At 45.4% G+C, this 19,685-nt stretch overlaps 1 protein-coding gene across 1 annotated transcript in view; it reads right to left on the minus strand.

Annotated features, from left to right (window-relative positions):
* The window catches only part of LOC119970889, a gene marked incomplete at its 5' end in the record, with an annotated part of 434,610 nt that overhangs the window by 102,306 nt on the left and 312,619 nt on the right, over positions 1 to 19,685 (minus strand). The window contains 1 exon segment of the mRNA XM_038805997.1: positions 2,496 to 2,634. Coding sequence (XP_038661925.1) covers positions 2,496 to 2,634 — 139 coding nt within the window.

Raw genomic sequence — 19,685 nt, forward strand, 5'->3', positions numbered from 1 at the left:
AAATTCACAATCCTTAGACCTGAATGGAGTATGCAGCATATATCATGGAATTGCGCATGTTGGTAGCAAGTACTTTTATTAGGATTCAGGATGTCAAAGGTGGAGGAGAGGAATGGTTAAGTAGGTCAAGAGCAGTAGACGTTTTATGGTGAAAAGAAAGCCTGAGGTTAGGCAGATGAGAGTTCAATAATAATAACCTTTTATTGTCACAAGTATAAAGTTACTGTGAAAAGCCCCTAGTCGTCACATTCCTGCGCCTGTTTGGGTAAGCTGCTACGGGAATTCAACCCGCGCCGCAGGCCTTGTTCTGCATCACAAACCAGCTTTCTAGCCCACTGAGCTAAAAATAATGCAGTTGCAATCAAGTTAGGGAAGATTTGCTTCCATGGATGGGGGCAGGAGGAATTGGGATTGGAAAGAGGTAGGAGAATGATGATAGAAGCAGCGACCATTTTCAGAAGCAAAAGCTTTGACAAGACGTTTGCTCCCTTCTCTCTCCACAGATGCTGTCAGACCTCCTGAGATTGTCCAGTATTTTCGGTTTTTGTTTTCGATTCCAGCATCCACAGTAATTTGTTGTTACCACTTTCAGAAGACATTACTTTTTTCTTTCTTTTTTTTTAAAATTTAGATTACCCAATTATTTTTTCCAATTAAGGGGCAATTTAGCTTGGCCAATCCACCTACTCTGCACATTTTTTGGGTTGTGGGGGCGAAACCCACGCAGACACGGGGAGAATGTGCAAACTCCACACGGACAGTGACCCAGAGCCGGGATCGAACCTGGGACCTCAGCGCCGTGAGGCGGTTGTGCTAACCACTAGGCCACCGTGCTGCCCTCAGAAGACATTACTAACCAAAATCCATCAAACAAATGTAAACTTAATGACAAAATGTGACAGGAGTGTTTGCTCAAGCCTCAAATTTACACTTAATGAGGATTTGGATGACATAATAAGAGTTGTACGTAGAATAGAGTTGTACTTCTAAGTTTACAGATGGCAGTAAGTTAGGAGGAATATTAAGCGATGCAGAAGGGGACAGAAAGCTGCAAAGGAACATAGATAAATTCAGTGGGCGAAACAATGGGAAATGAAATGAATTGTTATTATGTTGATCAAGCAGGGAGTTATCTACTTTTGATCTAAGATCGATAAATCTGTATTTTCTAAATGTAACAAACTGGGAACTATAGAGGACCAAAGAGATTTGGACATCCATGCACACAAATCAATCAAAGTTACTAAATGGATGCAAAAACAAAAAAAAGGGCTAATAAGAATCTAGGCCCTTATCTCAAGGGGTCTGGAATATAATTGGGAAGAAGTTATACAACAGCTCTATGGAGCTTTGGTCAGACCCCATCTTGGCCTGGCAGGTTCTGTTAGTTTGCCAGTTAGAATGGACTTCTCCACGCAGGGTTGGTTGGAGGGGGCTTATTCGGCTATTTCCATTCCCGACCTCCCTACCCTGCATTCAACTTTGTACACAGCACCGCAGGTGGACATACTGCTGTTGAAGTAGCGCGGACTATCTAAAATGGCATGGTGGCACAATATTGCTTCACAGCGCCAGGGTCCCAGGTTTGATTTCGGCTTGGGTCATTGTCTGTGTGCAGTCTGCACGTTCTTCCTGTATCTGTGTGGGCTTCCTCCGGGTACTCCGCTTTCCTCCCACAAGTCCCTAAAGATGTGCTGTTAGGTGAATTGGACATTCTGAATTCTCCCTCTGTGTACCCGAACAGGCGGCGGGGTGTGGTGACTAGGGGATTTTCACAGTAACTTCCTTGCAGTGATAATGTAAGCCTACTTGTGACAATAAAGATTAGTCTATCCTAGAGTTTAGGAGGTTGAACAACAAAGACAGGCTGCATATCCTGATGAGTTCTTCTTGCTTCATCTGTTCTTGTTGCATAAACGTGGCTTGTTTTTAATTGAGTATAGACGGTAAAGCTGTGATCTCATTGATGTGTCTAATATGTTAAAAAAGATTGAAGGTAAAAAAAATGGCAAAACTATTTCCTCTGGTAAGCAAATCAACAATAGCATCTCCTGTTTCCAGAGCATAAGAAAACACCCTAAGGTGTTTCACAGGAACAGAATAAAGCAAATGGAAATTATCTTACAATTAGAATCAAGTCTTTCAGGTAACTAGAATGCACTTTTTCCACACAAATTGTATAATCGCTCTATCAATGTTATCAATGCTAGTGGTATGGATCTATCAAGGCCAAGGGAGATGGAATTGTGAGAGGAATATGGACATTGGCAGGCAAATGGAGTTGAGACACAGATCAACCATGATCTTGTGGAATGGTGGAGCAGGCTCAAGGGGATGAATGGCTCACTCCTGAGCTTAATGTTCATCACACCAATGTTCTGATATAGCAAAAACATTTGACTGTCACTTCAACTACAATATATCAAGACTTGTTTGTGAATCAACCATGAATTTATGTGAATCACATTCCTTGAATTGGTTTGCTAATTTCTTACCTCCTTAAACTCTCTTTCATGTGTTTTGAACTCCTTCAGAAACTCTAGTTCTTGAATGCATGTATTAGATACCATAACCAGCTGATGGATTCCCTCGTCCACTTGGTTATATAATTCGGTGACAGTTTCTATTGTATCTCTGCAAGAAAACAATAATAATGATCAGCATTAAATAGATGATTTTCCTTGGAAGAAAAGTAACTATTTTTCTCTTCCTACCAGTGTATTTCCTTCTTACTTTAACTCTTTTTCTTTCTACTTGTATTGCACTACTTTAAAAAATATATATTTTTAGAATTTTAAGTTCATACATAGTTTACAGAAAGTGATCATCGTGTATTTACACATGTCTAGTTCTTTTCCCCGCCCTTTCCCCTCCCCCCACTGTCAGTTAGCGCCATCCTCCCTCTCCTCTCTCACCCACCCACCCTGTTTAGGTGTTCTCTTGGCTCCTTGGTCTATTTTACATTGTAGTAGGGTTTTACTTATTTGCTTGTGTCAGCCCGGAAGGACCCAAGGTCATGTAACCGGTTCCGTTATTTTGCTGGTTAGAATAGACTTCTCCACGCGGGGGGGTGGGGTCTTTCACTCATCACCTAACTCTTTCTGCCGTGTGGTGAATGTATAAGTACTGTTAATTCACCAGTATATTGTGTTGCACTATACCATGCTATTAACCCTGTGGGCTCCATCTATGGGCCACTGTGTGGCTTCACCCACAGGGGAAGGTGTGGAGCATGTACGGGCTCCGCCCATGGCTCCGTCCCTTATAGGAAGTATAAGAGCAGCAGACCTGCAGGACCGCCTTCAGTATTGTACCGGTCGCAGGCAGGCAAAGTTGTAAGCTGATTAAAACCACTGTTTACTTCGACTCGAGTCTCCGAATGAATTGATGGCGCATCAATTTAATCAGCTTAGAGAACTACTATGGAGTCAGCCCTCAAATCTGACAGACTGGAACTCGATCCACAGGCCACGGAGGCGAAAGAAATTTTTTCACATTGGATTCGGTGTTTCAAGGCCTACCTGGCCGCGTCGTCGACATCATCCGTCATGGAAAAACAGACATCGAGTCTTCTCCACGCACGGGTGAGCCATCGAATTTCTGCCCAACTCGACGAAGCCACCTCCTATACTGAGGCCCTCGCGACACTCGAACGCATCTACGTGCGGCCTGTGAATGAAGTCTATGCGCGACATATCTTCACTACTTACCGCCAGCGCCCCGGGGAGTCGCTAGATGACTATCTGCGCGACCTCAAGGCCCTTGCGGGCGACTGTAACTATCAGGCCATTACAGCCACCCAGCACATGCAACTCACCGTCCAAGACGTTTACGTTGCGGGGGTCCGATCGAACTATGTGAGGCAGCGCCTGCTCGAAAAAGGGGCCCAGGACCTGGAGGACACGGTAAAACTGGCGACCTCGCTGGAGGTCGCTTTTCAGAGTCCCACTGCGTTCCCAGCCGATCATGCGACTCTCTCGTAGGCCTCCCGCCAGACACTACCCCAGGCCTGCGCCGCGCGGTCGCCCGCTCACCATGGGGGGATACCTTGCCATTTTTGCGGCCAGCCTCAACAACCCCGGCAACAATGCCTGTCCCACAATGCGAATTGCAGCAGCTGCGGGCGAAAAGGACACTTCGCAAAGGTCTGCCGGACCAAGCCTAAACACGCAAACTTGAACGCACAAACTCAATCCAAAAACTCGATCCACCGACTCTCAGGCCCGCAGACGCCGCAATGTTGCAGCGTGTCTGCTGACCCCGCACAACACGTGCGACTCACGGGGGCCGCCATATTGGCCATCCTCCCCCATGCAGCCAGCCATGTGCGATCCATGGGGGCCGCCATCTTGGGCGCCGCCCGCCACGTGCGATCCATGGGAGCCGCCATCTTGGCCATCACCAGCTACGCCGCTCCACGCATACGACCTGCACGGACAGTCACCAGTCAAGACCCAAGCACCTCGAGAGCTCCATGATGGCCGTCCAGATTAACTGATACGAGACACCTTGCCTGTTCGACTCCGGGAGCACCGAGAGCTTTGTCCACCTGGATCTGGTAAGACGCTGTTCGCTCCCGATATTCCCGACGCAACAAACAATCTCCCTCGCATCTGGGGCGCACTCAGTACAAATCCAAAGGTGCACTACTGCAACCTTAACGATACAGGGCGCCGAGTATACTAATTTTCAATTGTACGTGCTCCCAGACCTCTGTGCCCTCTCCTCTTAGGACTCGATTTTCAGTGCAATCTCAGGAGCCTAACTCTTAGTTTTGGCAGACCCCTGCCCCTGCTCACTATGTGCAGCCTCGCAACCCTAAAGATCGAACCCCCTTTCCCTCTTCGCTAACCTCACCGTGGACTGCAAGCCAGTAGCCACTCGAAGCAGGAGGTATAGTATGCAGGACAGGGCATTTATTAGGTCCGAAGTCCGGCGTCTCTTGCGGGAAGGAGCCACAGAAGCCAGCAATAGCCCCTGGAGAGCTCAGGTGGTGGTCGTCAAGACCGGGGAAACGTTCCGGATGGTGGTTGATTACAGCCAGACCATTAACCGGTTTTTACACACCTTGATGCGTACCCCCTTCCCCGGATTTCAGACATGGTGAATCATATCGCGCACTATCGCGTGTTCTCCACGGTGGATCTGAAGTCTGCATACCACCAGCTCCCAATCCACCCGGAGGACCGCCACTACACAGCGTTTGAGGCAGACTGCTGACTCTTTCATTTCCTCCGGGTCCCCTTTGGCGTCACGAACGGGGTTTCGGTGTTCCAACGAGCGATGGACCGAATGGTGGACCAGTAAGGCTGCAGGCCACGTTTCCGTACTTGGACAACGTCACCATCTGCGGCCATGATCAGCAGGACCACGACGCCAACCTCCATCGATTTCTCCAAACCGCCCAAAAATTTAACCTCACTTACAACAAGGAGAAATGCGTTTTCCGCACTACCAGGCTAGCCATCCTCGGCTACGTTGTGGAAAACGGGGTCCTGGGGGCCGACCATGACCGTATGCGCCCCCTCCTACAACTCCCCCTCCCTCACTGTCCCAAGGCCCTCAAGAGATGCCTAGGATTTTTTTCCGATTACTCCCAGTGGGTCCCCCAGTATGCGGACAAAGCCCGCCCACTATTTAAAGCGACCCGTTTCCAACTGTCAGCCGAGGCTCGTCAGGCCTTCAACTGCATCAAGGCGGACATCGCCAAAGCCACCATGAGTGCGGTGGACGAGTCTGTCCCCTTCCAGGTGGAGAGCGACGCATCAGAGGTCGCTCTCGCCACCACCTTGAACCAAGCAGGCAGGCCGGTAGCGTTTTTTTCACACACCCTCTCCACCTCTGAACTTCGACACTCCTCGATCGAAAAGGAAGCTCAAGCCATCATGGAAGCCGTGCAGCACTGGAGGCACTATCTCGCTGGTAGGAGGTTTACCCTCATCACCGACCAAAGATCGGTTGCCTTCATGTTTGATAATTCGCAGTGGGGCAAGATCAAAAACGATAAGACCTTGAGGTGGAGGATCGAACTCTCCACCTATAATTACGATATAGTATATCGTCCTGGGAAGCTCAACAAGCCCCCAGATGCCCTATCCCGCGGCACATGCGCCGGCGCGCAAGACGACCGACTACAGGTTATCCACGACGACCTCTGCCACCCGGGGGTCACCCGGCTCGTCCATTACATCAAGGCCCGCAACCTGCCCTTCTCCACCGAGGAGGTCAAAGCTGTAACTAGGAATTGCCAAATCTGTGCGGAGTGTAAACTGCACTTCTATCGACCAGATAAGGCCCACCTGGTAAAGGCTTTCCGGCCCTTTGGATTCCTCAGTATTGATTTCAAAGCCTCCCCTCAAATAATTGCAATACCTATTTCCTTAACATTTTAGATGAGTTCTCCCTTTTCCCATTTGCCATCCCATGCCCCGACATGATCACCCCCACCGTTATCAGAGCCCTGCACAGCGTCTTCACTCTGTTTGGTTTCCCCAATCATGTCCACAGTGACAGGGGCTCGTCCTTCATGAGCGACGAACTGTGTCAATACCTGCTCAGTAAGGGCATCACCTCAAGCAGGACTACCAGTTACAACCCCGGGGTAACGGGCAGGTGGAGGGGAAGAACGCGACGGTCTGGAAGACCGTCCTACTGGCCCTACGGTCCAGAAATCTCCTGGTTTCCCACTGGCAGGAGGTCCTCCCTGATGCGCTCCACGCTATTACGTCCCTCCTTTGCACGGCCACAAACCAGACTCCTCATGACCGCTTGTTTATCTTCTCTAGGGGAACTACCACCGGTGCCTTGCTTCCGTCCTGGCTGAGGACACCAGACCCTGTCCTCCTTCGGAAACACGTTCGGACCCATAAGACCGACCCCCTGCTAGAGAGGGTCCAGCTCCTGCACGCGAACCCACACTATGCATACGTCAAACACCCCGACGGTCGACGGGATACCGTCTCCCTCTGAGACCTGGCGCCTGCAGGCTCCTCCACCACTACCACTAATGTACCCCCCACTCTGTATCCCGCCCAACCCCCCCGTGTCCTGTACCCCCGCACCTATTAAGTTTCCGCACTCCCTTCCACCCGGCACACCAGTCCGCAGGAACGAAGCTCCGGAAGAACCCCCCCGGAGTCCACCACAGGGCCCACACCGGACCCACTTCCACAGCCACCCGAAATGGCTGCGACACCAGTGCTTCGTCGGTCGCAACGTACAATCCGGGCGCCGGACCGACTGAATTTGTGAACCCGTCACCCCCACCGGACTTAATTTTTTTTACAGGGGGTGAATGTGGTGAATGTATAAGTACTGTTAATTCACCAGTATACTGTGTTGCATTATACCATGCTATTAACCCTGTGGGCTCCATCTATGGGCCACTGTGTGGCTTCACCCACAGGGGGAGATGTGGAGCATGTACGGGCTCCGCCCCTTATAGGAAATATAAGAGCAGCAGACCTGCGGGACCGCCTTCAGTATTGTACCGGTCGCAGACAAAGTTGTAAGCTGAATAAAACCACTGTTTACTTCGACTCGAGTCTCCGAGTGAATTGATAGTCACATCACCGTGGCTGCCCAGTGGTAGTACTGTAGGTTAGGAGAGCCAGGTTCTTTTTCTTTGCAGGACCTTTCTGGGGATCCTTGGTTTCTTCACCAACCCCCCCCCCCCCCCCCGGCACCCCACAAAACTTCATAATCATTTTGTTGACCGTGTTGAAGAAGGGGATCTAGATCAGTATGGATCTGAACAGGAAGACGTACCTTGGCAGCACGTTCATCTTGATAGGAAGGTGGGTGTGCGTCACATCTCTGTAGGTCCTGGACAATCTGGATCCCCAGATAGCAGAATTTGCATTCGGCTTGCTTGAATGGTAATCCTTCCAGCTCTCCCCCTCCCACTTTCGGGTTCACAGGGAAGACCTCACTCTTGCTCAGGTTGAGTTTGTAGCCAGAGAAGGTTTCAAACTCTCTAAGAATCTTCATGATCTTATACACATGCCATGGAGGCGTTGTACAGGAGTTTCACCCATGAGGTGAATACTGTCCCGAGATCAAATTGCTCTAGTACCTCAATGAGGTGCTTCCACTCGACTCTGACGAAGGCCTATTCCGTGCCCAAATGGGGTCATTATCATGTTCAGCAGTCGCCTGATGTTCACTGTTTACCCCTAACTAAAGCCCGCCTGGTCTCCTGCAACGGCCTCTGATACGCAGCTCTCCAGTCGCCTGGCCAGGATTTTTGCGAGTATTTTCACATTCACATTGAGCAGCGAAATGGGTCTGTGGGATCTACATTCGGTTGGATCTTTGTCTTTCTTGGGTATCAGTGATATAATGGCTTGTGCTAGCATTTGAGGCAGGGTGCCCCTCGCTAGCACGTCTGCAAACATCTCCCGCAAATGCAGGGCCAGTGCTGCTGCAAATAGAACATAGAACATAGAACAGTACAGCACAGAACAGGCCCTTCGGCCCTCGATGTTGTGCCGAGCAATGATAACCCCACTTAAACCCACGTAACCCGTATACCCGTAACCCAACAATCCCCCCATTAACCTTACACTACGGGCAATTTAGCACGGCCAATCCACCTAACCCGCACATCTTTGGACTGTGGGAGGAAACCGGAGCACCCGGAGGAAACCCACGCACACACGGGGAGGACACGCAGACTCCACACAGACAGTGACCCAGCCGGGAATCGAACCTGGGACCCTGGAGCTGTGAAGCATTGATGCTAACCACCATGCTACCGTGAGGCCCAAATCGTTTATAAATGTCCACCTGGAGCCCATCTGGTGCTGGCACCTTCCCCGCCTGCATGGAGCTGATGCTATCTATGACTTCTCCAAATTAGAGCGGTGCTTCCAGCCCCCTCCTCCTATCATCCCCCATGACTGGCATGTTCAGTCCATCGAGGAATTATTTCGTCCTCGATTCTCCATCAGGTGGTTCAGGTGTACAGCCCTCGGTAAAGGCCTTGAATGCTTCATTTACCTTTTTTTTGGTTCAGCTACCAGTCCACTCTTGCTATCCTTCACTTGCACTATCTCCCTCGTGGTGAGCTTGCAGGCGGCTGGCTTTTCCCCCCCATGTTCGTAGAAAGTCCCCATTGTCTGGCTGAGTTGGTGCAGGGTTTTCCTGGAGGACAGCAGGGTATTGCACTAGTTTTCTCTGTTGATATGTTGTTCATTTCTCTTTGGGCTGACATTTTGAAGCCTGATGGGGGCAGGACCAGAGATGGGCAGACCTGGAATTTCCCAACTACACAGTTCCAATCCTAAACCATTTTCCAAAGACCAATTCGAAGTGTGGGATATTCACTGGCCCCAAACAGCGTGTATCCAATAATCCAATAAAGGCTTAATTAAGACCGCTCTCCAATGCCGACTGGAATTTTTTCTATGCAGCATGTGGGCAAAACACAGACAGACAGAGAGAGGAGGTGGGTGGGGGAGAAGAAAGAGAGAGGAGGATAAGGCTTTTCAAGTGGGCTTTTCTGCCCAATCCCTTGCTGCAGCCATCATACCACGATGACCATAACTGGAGCCACAGGCCTCTTTCTATTTTTAATAGAAAGGGTTCAGAGACTGCCTCAAGGTGTAGCGTCCTTTTCTGCTAGATAGATTGGCAGCTGTCATCTCGGATGGTGGGGCTGCATTGCGTCATTGCTGGAGATCTTCTTATGGCCCTCCAGTCTTCTGAGACCCCATTGTCCTTAATTAATTGGCTTGTCTAATGACTTCTAATGCAATGTGGGGTCAGGACACAACATTTCTACAAACATTGGTGTTGTGACCCCAGAATGAAAAACCAGCATTGTGTCTGACTCTTTTGCTCATTATTTAACTTTCACTGCTCCCCATAAGTCGTCCTTCCACTTGTCTGTTGCCTGTACTGCATATTTCCTAATGGCTTTAAACAGTTCTCACAATTATTTACCGGCAGACTCACTTTTCTGTGTCTGAGCACTATGTCGCAAGATGGCAACAATTCAGTGAATGGTACAAGAATCAAATGAGGAAAGGTACAAAAGATTTGATTCAATGTATGATCATCCTGGTGTCTGAGGCCTGAAGAGAGAGGAGGATTTGAATCTTCAGGCTATGCCTTTTTGTTAGAGAAAGCAGCAGACAGGAAGAGAACGGGCATTCTGAGGTTTTGGAATTGAGTGGGTGTTGAGAGGCTCGGCAGCATGACATTGGAGTCAACACAGAGACCAGAAGCATTTAGGAGATCAGGACTATACATAGATTCATTCTGTGGGAAGTCTATGTCAAAATTCAGATCCAGGCAGGGAAAAAGGATTCCAGGACATGGATGTCAGATGTCCCAGAAAATTCCATGAGAGCCACTGGCCGAATGCTTGCAGAGCATACTAAGAAGAAATAGTAGGCAAGACTCAGATCAATATTTAACACTTCAAATGTATAGTGCAGAGAAAGCCTGAAATAATAGAAATATAAAACTGGTTTTAATAATTTGGAATAATTAATGCCATGAGCAACATTAATAATTCCTCCATCCCAAAATTTACCGGTTTAAATTTATTTTTAAGGGTTTGTAAGAGTGGATAACACCATTTCCACTCAAATTAGTTAATTTCCCTCTCTACACAACTTCCCTCACAACAGGAATGTAAGCAGTTGCTTCTGTAATAATTGATATTTATTCAAAACAGGTTCCTCCAGATACCCAAGGCTTTAATTTGAGGCAGATTGCCACATTAAGGATTGAAGGATACGCTCTTTTGTTACATGGGAGGAAGAAAGTTAAGAAACAAAAATGTCAATAAAGATGCAATTTATTAGCCACATGATCATTTCTTTCTGAAAGTATCTTTTACTCCAAACCATCAGCAAGGAAAATTAATTAAATGTGGAACCCAGAAATTAACCGATTTAGAAAACAAGCTGACGTGAAAGCAAGATTGTGGACATTAAATTACTTTTAAAGAAGTAATCAAATTAATGGAGCTTGACAGTAGAACCATTACATGCCCTACTTTCTTTCATCTAGCACATACGTCTAGTCACTCAAAAGCACACAAATTGAGGTCTGCCTGTACCTTGTGTAGTGAGGTACGCGTGGTTGGCAACAGTGGAACAAAAGAATAGCCGCTCTTTCTGAAGTCAAGGATGTTCATGATTTACTGCCTCCAGTTATTCTGTCACACAATTGCCTGGAGAATGTTTTGAAAGTTTTATCCACAAACTATTCTCCAAAGGAACTTTGATCCAAAGGAATGCATCGTCATAACAGCACAGCAGGCAAAAGAATGGTGTTAGATGATGGCTGAAGTCACACCAAAATATCCTTTGCATGGAATAAAAACCTGTAATGTCAGTGAAGTATCAATGATTCTGGTCTCAGGGGATCCCAAATTTTGATACCAACTATAAATGCACTGAAGGGCTTCCCTAAGTGAGTTTGTTCAACTAGAAACGTAGGCTGGGATTCCTCACTATGAGTCCGCCGCAGAGGACAGAGAATTTGACACCATGCCAAATCTCCCATTCACTGCAGCAAGACCAGAGAATGGATGGAGAATTCCGCTGCCATGAATGGATGGAGAATCCCGCTTATAGTCATGCAAACCAGGAAGATCTGAAGTTCTACTGACAATGTTTCTTGAGGAAACTGATCCCAGGGAATCGTGCAATTATTTTCACTGAAGAGTAACTGATTGCAAGACTATGGGGAACGGGCAGGGGGGTGGGACTATCAGTTTCCCTTGAAGAGAGCTGGCACAGACACTTCCTTCAATGCTGTAACCATTCTATCATTCTAGGATACACTGAACTATTTAAATTAGTTATCATGACACCTTTAGGGTGCGATTAAGCCATAAAATTTCCTACTTTACAAAAGTGACTAAACTTCAAAAAGTACTTCATTAACTGTAAAGTGCTTTGAAACATCCAGTACTACATTGTACTACAAGCACCAAATAGTCAGTGGAAGATTGAGGAGCAAATATGTAGGGATAGGACAGATGGCTGCAAGAAAAATAGGGTGGTAATAGTTGGGGACATTAACTTTCCCAACATTGGGCAGCACGGTGGCGCAGTGGTAACACTGCTGTCTCACAGCGCCAAGGTCCCAGGTTCGATCCCAGCTCTGGGTCACTGTCCGTGTGGAGTTTGCACATTCTCCCCATGTTTGCGTGGGTTTCACCCCCACAACCCAAAGATGTGCAAGGTAGGTGGATTGAGCATGCTAATTGGCCCCTTAATTGGAAAAAAATAATTGGGTACTCTAAATTTATTTTAAAAAACTGTCCCAACTTTGACTGGGACCGTCATAGCATTAGGGGCTTAGGAAATTTGTTGAGTGTATTCAGGAGGAATCTCTCATTCAGCATGTGGATGGCCTGACTAGAGAGAGAGGGCAAAACTTGACCTCGGGAAATAAGGAAGGGCAGCTGATAGAAGTGTTAGTGAGGAATCACTTTGGGAGCAGTGACCATAATTCCATTAGTTTTAAGATAGCTATGGGGAATGATAGGTCTGGCCCAAAAGTCTAAATTAATCATTCTAAATTAGGGCAAGGCCAATTTTGATGGTATTAGACAGGAACTTTCAAAAGTTGATTTGGGGAGTCTGTTGGCAGGCAAAGGGACGGCTGGTAAGTGGGAGGCTTTCAAAAGTGTGTTAACCAGGGTTCCTGGTTAACATTCCTTTTAGAGTGAAGGGCAAGGCTGTTGAAGTACGGAACCAGAGATGACTCGGGATATTGAGGCCCTGGTCAAAAAGAAGGAGGCATATGACATGCATTGGCAGCTGGGATCAAGTGGATCGCTCGAAGACTAAACAGGTTTTCGGAATAGAGTTAAGAGAGAAATCAGGAGGACAAAAAGGGGACATGGGATTGCTTTGGCAGATAAGGCAAAGGAAAATCCAAAGAACTTCTGCAAATACATAAAGGGCAAAAGAATAACGAGAGAGAGAGTAGGGCCTTTTAAAGATCTACAAGGTCATCAATGTGCGGATCCACAAGAGATGGGTGCGATCCTAATCAAATATTTCTCATTGATATTCATTGTTGAGAAAGGCATGAATATTTAGGGAACTTGGGGAAATAAATAGTGATGTCTTGGGGAGTGTACACATTATAGAGAAGGAGGTGCTGGATGTCTTAAAGCGCATCAAGGTTTATAAATCCCCAGGAACTGATGAAGTATGTCCCAGGACATTGTGGAAGGCTAGGGAGGAATTTGCAGGTTCCCTAGCAGACATATTTGAATCGTCGCTAGTGAACAGGCTAGTGGATACGCTCTTGCTCATGCGTAACGAGGCCGGAGAATCATGCCCTAAGTGTGGGCTAAACCGGAGAGAAACTCCCCAGGGCCCCAAAAAGTGACTAAGCGTCATTGGAAAACAGTGGGTAATTCGCCGGCAGATAACTCCCTGAAAAACCCACCACATATGAATTTAGAAATTTAAAAACGCCCTATATATTTAGATGGCAGGATGTGCCTCAGGGCATTAAATCATTTATCTATCGTCATTTGTTTTTAAATATCTTTCCCACAGGGAACAAATTACTTGTGCAGATGACACACTGATAGCCGGTTGCAGAGATTTTTTTATGGAGTGATATTCTCATATATTTTATCTTTGGAAGAAACTCAAAAGCAGTTATTGCATTCATTTCAACTGAACCAATGACTGCATAATCAACTGCAATAAAATGCACTGTAGTATACTGTTTAATGAGGTAGTAATATATTCATTACAAAAAAATGAATATTGCAAAAAAGGTAAAAGCTGAAAACATTTCCAAGGCTAGTACAACTGAAAAGTAAGATTTGAACTTTTCAGGCCCAATTAACCTAAATTTCTATTTTTAAAACTGTCAGATAACATTTCAATACTCTGACATTATTATCTTCTTGAAGTAACCAATCTACGCTCCTGTACTGACTATCCTTAATGTTTAACTTTACATGTGCAACAGACGTGGAATCTCTTTTCAGCTGTGGCAAGTGTTTATTTGTTGCATCTTGCCTGGAAAGCCTCGCCATGGTTTAAAATATAGGCATTAATATGAATGAAGAGTCATAAGCTGAGAAAAAGTATTACACTGTAACAAAAATTTGGTGAGACGGGATAATAAGTGTATAATTTCTATTCCTGGTGTAAATAACTTTTTTCACATTTGTTCCAGCAGTTCATTTCTTACAATGTGCCCTGAACAGCTGTCAGCATCATTTACTTCTTCACCAATACTACTGCAGACATCTGGGCTCCGGTCAGATTTCTGCTGTGGCGTCTCCTTTCAGCTCATGTAGATTCAGAACGGCTAACAGCTGTCACTACAGGCCATGATGCAACTTACAATAGCTCCTAAGTTTGTCTCGGTGTTTGCTGTATAAGATGTCAATACCGTTTGTGAACACATCTTATAATAATGACAATCAGACACTATTGTAAGCATATGGCTGCTCTGCAAAGTAAAAAAAACTACTTTTCACTCTAGCATACAAGGTACATTCACAAACACTTATCCAATAGTCTCTCTTTTACATCCTAAATCCAAATCATGAGGGTAAAATGCTAATCGAAAACATGCTTTGTCTGCCATTTAGATAAATGTTGGAGGAATAGAGTGAAGAATTTCCCAAATGAGAAAAGGGTTATTTTCAAGAGAGGAACTATCTCCTCAGCAATAGTGAGTATTACATGCAAATTAGAACTGAATACAAAGCACACAGAAATTTGGAATTCTCTACCCGAAGCTGTTGAGGGTTTTTCATTTCAAAACTACAATAAATGGGCCCATATCCCCTGATGGTCGCACCGAGACGGTGAGGGACCCCTCAGAAGTAACCACACACTGACTGGAAGCAGGAATGGCTGGGAAGTTTGTACATTCAACTTGTCTGGAATCCTTTGAAACTCTGAGTTAGAGTTGGAGATTTCAGATGGTTCTGACTCAATCACCAGAATAGTTAACGTAAAACTTTATTAAAAATCCTACCTTCAAGATAAAGGCAGCAGTGCACGAGAAACTCGTTGCACCCTGTCCACATTTTTTTTAAAGGTGGCAGTACCAGTCTGCTTTGTGCAATTGTGTGTATGTATGGTCAGTAACTTTCCTTGTTTAACAACCCAGGGGTTGGGAGGGAGGGGGGAGAGAGAGAGAGGGGAGGAGGAGGAGAGGGGGAGCAACAGCAGCAGAAGAATGATGGCAGTTTTCATGGAGGCTCGGGAGCGGGCATTTAGGTCTCAGACAAAGCTGCTCAACAAATAATGATGATGCACGCGTGAATAAAGTGAAACCAATGCAATGTCAAATATTTACAACTGAAATGCAATTTTTAAAAACATCCAGCCACCTTGGTGCTCTCAATAAATCTTATGTTAATGGCAATCGAGTTAGCTAGAAAAGATGTGGCCATGATGCAGAGCCTCCCTGTATGACCAATAAAAACCTTTCATAAGGGCACCCTGTACCTCTTTTCAAGAGAAAAAGAAACCTTCTATGCCACTCCTTTCCTGGTGTATAGGTTCTCAAGGTTTTTTTTAAACTAACAATAAGATAATAGAAAGGATAGCAAAAAGAAAAATAATAGAAAGATATTGAAGTTCAAAATGCCATTTTGTACATTTATGTTTCGGAGATAAGTGTAAGTTTCCAAAATCACAGCTATTTTAAGTTATTGCTTCACAGGTTCCCTTTAATTTCAGAGCCTATTAACTGAAAAGATGCAGAAGGATTGAATAATGATTTTTTAAGGAGTAAATAAGGAAAATCCCAGGTGACAATAGGCTGCTTTCCCCTTTGAGCGGGAGAGCTGACTGATGGTGACTCACTCTGAGGATCACCACACCTTAGGCGAGGGGCAAGGTTGAGAACCAGCTGCCCAGCCAACTGAGCTAAGCTGGCCCCTGAGAAGAGTAACACCGAGTTATCTTTCCTATATCTTCCTCATGTTAGAACATAGAACAGTACAGTACAGAACAGGCCCTTCGGCCCTCAATGTTGTGCCAAGCCATGATCACCCTACTCAAACCCACGTATCCACCCTATACCCGTAACCCAACAACCCCCCCTCCCTTAACCTTACTTTTTAGGACACTACGGGCAATTTAGCATGGCCAATCCACCTAACCCGCACATCTTTGGACTGTGGGAGGAAACCGGAGCACCCGGAGGAAACCCACGCACACACGGGGAGGACGTGCAGACTCCGCACAGACAGTTATTCACCTTGTGCCAGCTTTTAACTTCTGCTAATGCTAACTGGCCTCGATTAGTATGCCCACTGTTCCATCCAACAGGGTGTATAGATATGTGATAGGTGTAAAGTAGTTGTCAGTTTGCTTTGAAGAATAACTCACCACAGCTCTACAACACCCAGTCAGCCAAATGAAGATTCAGAACTCCCTCAAGAAAATATTTATAAATCTTTCAAGGTGATAGGGGACTTGGAAATAAGGGCAGTGAATACAAAACAAGGAAGTCATGCTAAACATTTACAAATCTCTGGTCAGGCTTCAGCTTGAGCACTGTGTTAAATTTTGGGCATTATCTTTCAGAAGCATGTCAACATCCTGAGAGAACAAGAGGTTACCAGGGATGCGAGATGACATCATTGTTTAGAGACGCTGGAAAGAAAAAAAAAACTTGCATTTATATGGCGCTTTTCCTGACCACAGGAGGTTTCAAAGAGTTTTACAGCCAATGAAGCACTATTCTAAAGTGTAGTCACTGTATAAACATATCAGCCAATTTACACATAACAAGTTTCCACAAATAGCAATGTGATAATCATCAGATTATTTATCTGTCTTTGTGACTTTGGCTGAGGGATAAATATTGGCCAGGACACCAACACTTCTTTGAAATAGTGCCATAGGATCTTGCATACAACTGAAAGGACAGACAAAGCCTCACCTCAATATCTCATGTGAAAGACTGCAACTCAAGTGGAGTGCCAGCCTTGATTTTTATGCTCAAATCATGCAGAGGGACTTGAACCCACAACCTTGTGATTCAAGGGTGCTGAATCATGGCCGGAATTATCCTCTTTAGAGCTTAGAAGGTTAAAGTGAGACTTAATAGAGGTATTCAAAATGATGTAGGGTTTTCATAGTGCAGGGGAAAAACTATTTCTTCTGGCATATGGGTTGATAACCAGAGGATACAGATTTAAAATAATTGACTGAAGTACTAAAGGGAAAATTAGGAGAAATATCTTCAGACTGCAGAATATAGTATAGAATATAGTAGGTGGTGGAATCAGTTTCTACTAGAACTTTTGAAAGGCAATCGGACATGTACCCATGGGTTGTGGGGGAAAAAAACTTGGGTATGGAACTAAGTTAGCCGCAATCCATGCCATAATGTTTTATAATGGATGCTGAGATTGCTAAAATAATGAATGCTGGAGTTCCTACTTCTTGGGTGCAGGATGTTTATTTAGCAAATATAACCAATTAGCTCTTTTTGGAAACCTAGTTCGCTGTGATTAATTTAAAAATGCTTTCAATTCATCTTGATAGTCAATCTACATTTTTGAATTTGAAACAAAACGTTTTTGGCAGCCAAAATTGGTGACAATGCTGAAATCAAATAAACAGACTACTACTGGCAGAATTTCAATTTATGAAGAAATATGTCCTTTCTGTGGTTAATTATTCAAATGATTTCATCCAAACATTAGCACAGAGTGTTTGCATGCAACAGGAAAACTCAGATTTAATGTAATTTTCTTTTGGGAATATAAATGAAAAAGTACAACATGTTTTTGAGAAAGTGTCTGATCTACAATCTGATAACAATATGCCACTGCAATTAAAGTGCCCTAACTAGAAAATAAAGCAACATTAATCAACTAAGTGAAATATAGCCATATATCTAGTTTCCTATCAGATAAAACTTAATGATACTAAAGAACGACTTGATACATCAAACTTCATAAAGGGGTTAAACTTTACTTTCACTTAGAAGTGCATAAAGAAACAAGTTTATATTGCATTATGTAGTATTTTCAACACAGGGTCAGGCCATTTAGCTCAACAGCTCTATGTCGATGTTTATGCTCCACATGAACCTCCACCCACCTCACTATCAACAGATCCTTCTCCTCCTGTCATTGATTTGCAACATTAACCATTCCTCAGTCCATTTAGTATCGAGTCCCTAACTCATGAGTCAACGTCACTTCGTATACCTTTTTTTATATTTAGTTACTTTGAACTCAATTTTCCATTCTAATCTGAATGAATTTACATGCATGTTTTATTTCACCATTTTATCCTTTTAGTAATTAATAAACTCAGTCTCAAGAAAGCCTGGTTAAATTGCTTCATTATAAAACATCACTATATTCTGTTCCTGATCCCTCTGGGACATTCCCTCCTTCCAGCACTGTAAGGGTTCTACTTAATCAACACTGCCACCCTTCATTCTTTTAGTCTTTGCCTATCATACCTTGGATTCAAGAATATTTAGTACTCAGTCCTGTCTTTCTTTGAGCCAGATCTCCGTTACTGCTACAAATCATGCCCTGGATTCTCCTTTCTGGAGCCTAAGTGCTCCCGCCAGCAGAGAACCTCTACAGATCGCTGCTGGTGCTGGGAATGGAACCAGGTTTGCGAGTCTATCCTCTTTTTTAAAAAAAAGCTATTGTATTCCAAACATAACCACATCAACAGGATACACAGTCCAAAGCATAGTCAGCAGTTTGTACAGTTTTTCCCCTCCCTCTTCCCTCCCGCGAGGTCATGAACAGCCTCCACCACCCCTTGAAACCCTTTTCTGACTCCCTCAACTCAACACAGGTATTGAGTATTGAGTATTCACCTGCTTATAGAATCCTACCAGAAAACCATCTGGGTCTGACTGCATGTCCCAATACTATCCATCACCTCCCTCAGCCCCAGAAGCTTCTCTATCGCCTGCCTCTTCCCCTCTCCAGCTCTGGGAACTCCAACCCATTCAGAAACAGTCACTTATCCCCCACCTCGCCTCACACAGCTTCTCGTCGTAGCCCCTAAACACCTCTAACACCAACTCTCCCTCTGCACCTGTACCGTTAAAATCTCCCGAGACATTGCCTGCCATCACAATTGGTGGGCCAACATACAACTCGCCTTCTCTCCATACTCATTCTGCACCCCCCTCGTCCTCCGAAGTTTCCCCACTGCCTTGCCCAACCTCAACCGATCAAACTGCCCTTGCAACCTCTTCCTTCCCGCCAGCAACTCCTTCGTAGGGGCCGCCAAGTACCACCTATCTACCTCAACAATCTCGTCCATCAGCGGCCTGTGCTCCTCCCTCCTCCTCCTATCTTTATTAGCCTTAAACAAAATAATCTCACCTCAGACTACCGCCTTCAAAGCTTCCCCATCGACACCTCCCCGTTCTGATTTAATCCCACATTATTTCTATTGCCACCCTTACCTTCTCACAAAACGCCTTGTCTGCCAGAAGTCCGGAATCCAACCTCTACCCCAACCTCTGCACTTGCCCCGAACTAAGCCTCACATCTAGCCAGTGCAGTGCTTGGTCCAAAATCACAATTCCTGCATTGTGCTACAATCCCCATCAGCGGCTTCCGACTCACCACACAAAAAAATTGACAGTACACCTTATACACATGCGAGGAGGAGGAATACTTCCCCCCCAACCCCATCCTGGTTTAGCTCACTGGGCTAAATCGCTGGCTTTTA

Source organism: Scyliorhinus canicula, chromosome 9, assembly GCF_902713615.1.
Source record: "Scyliorhinus canicula chromosome 9, sScyCan1.1, whole genome shotgun sequence".
In the NCBI taxonomy this organism is placed as follows: domain Eukaryota; kingdom Metazoa; phylum Chordata; class Chondrichthyes; order Carcharhiniformes; family Scyliorhinidae; genus Scyliorhinus; species Scyliorhinus canicula.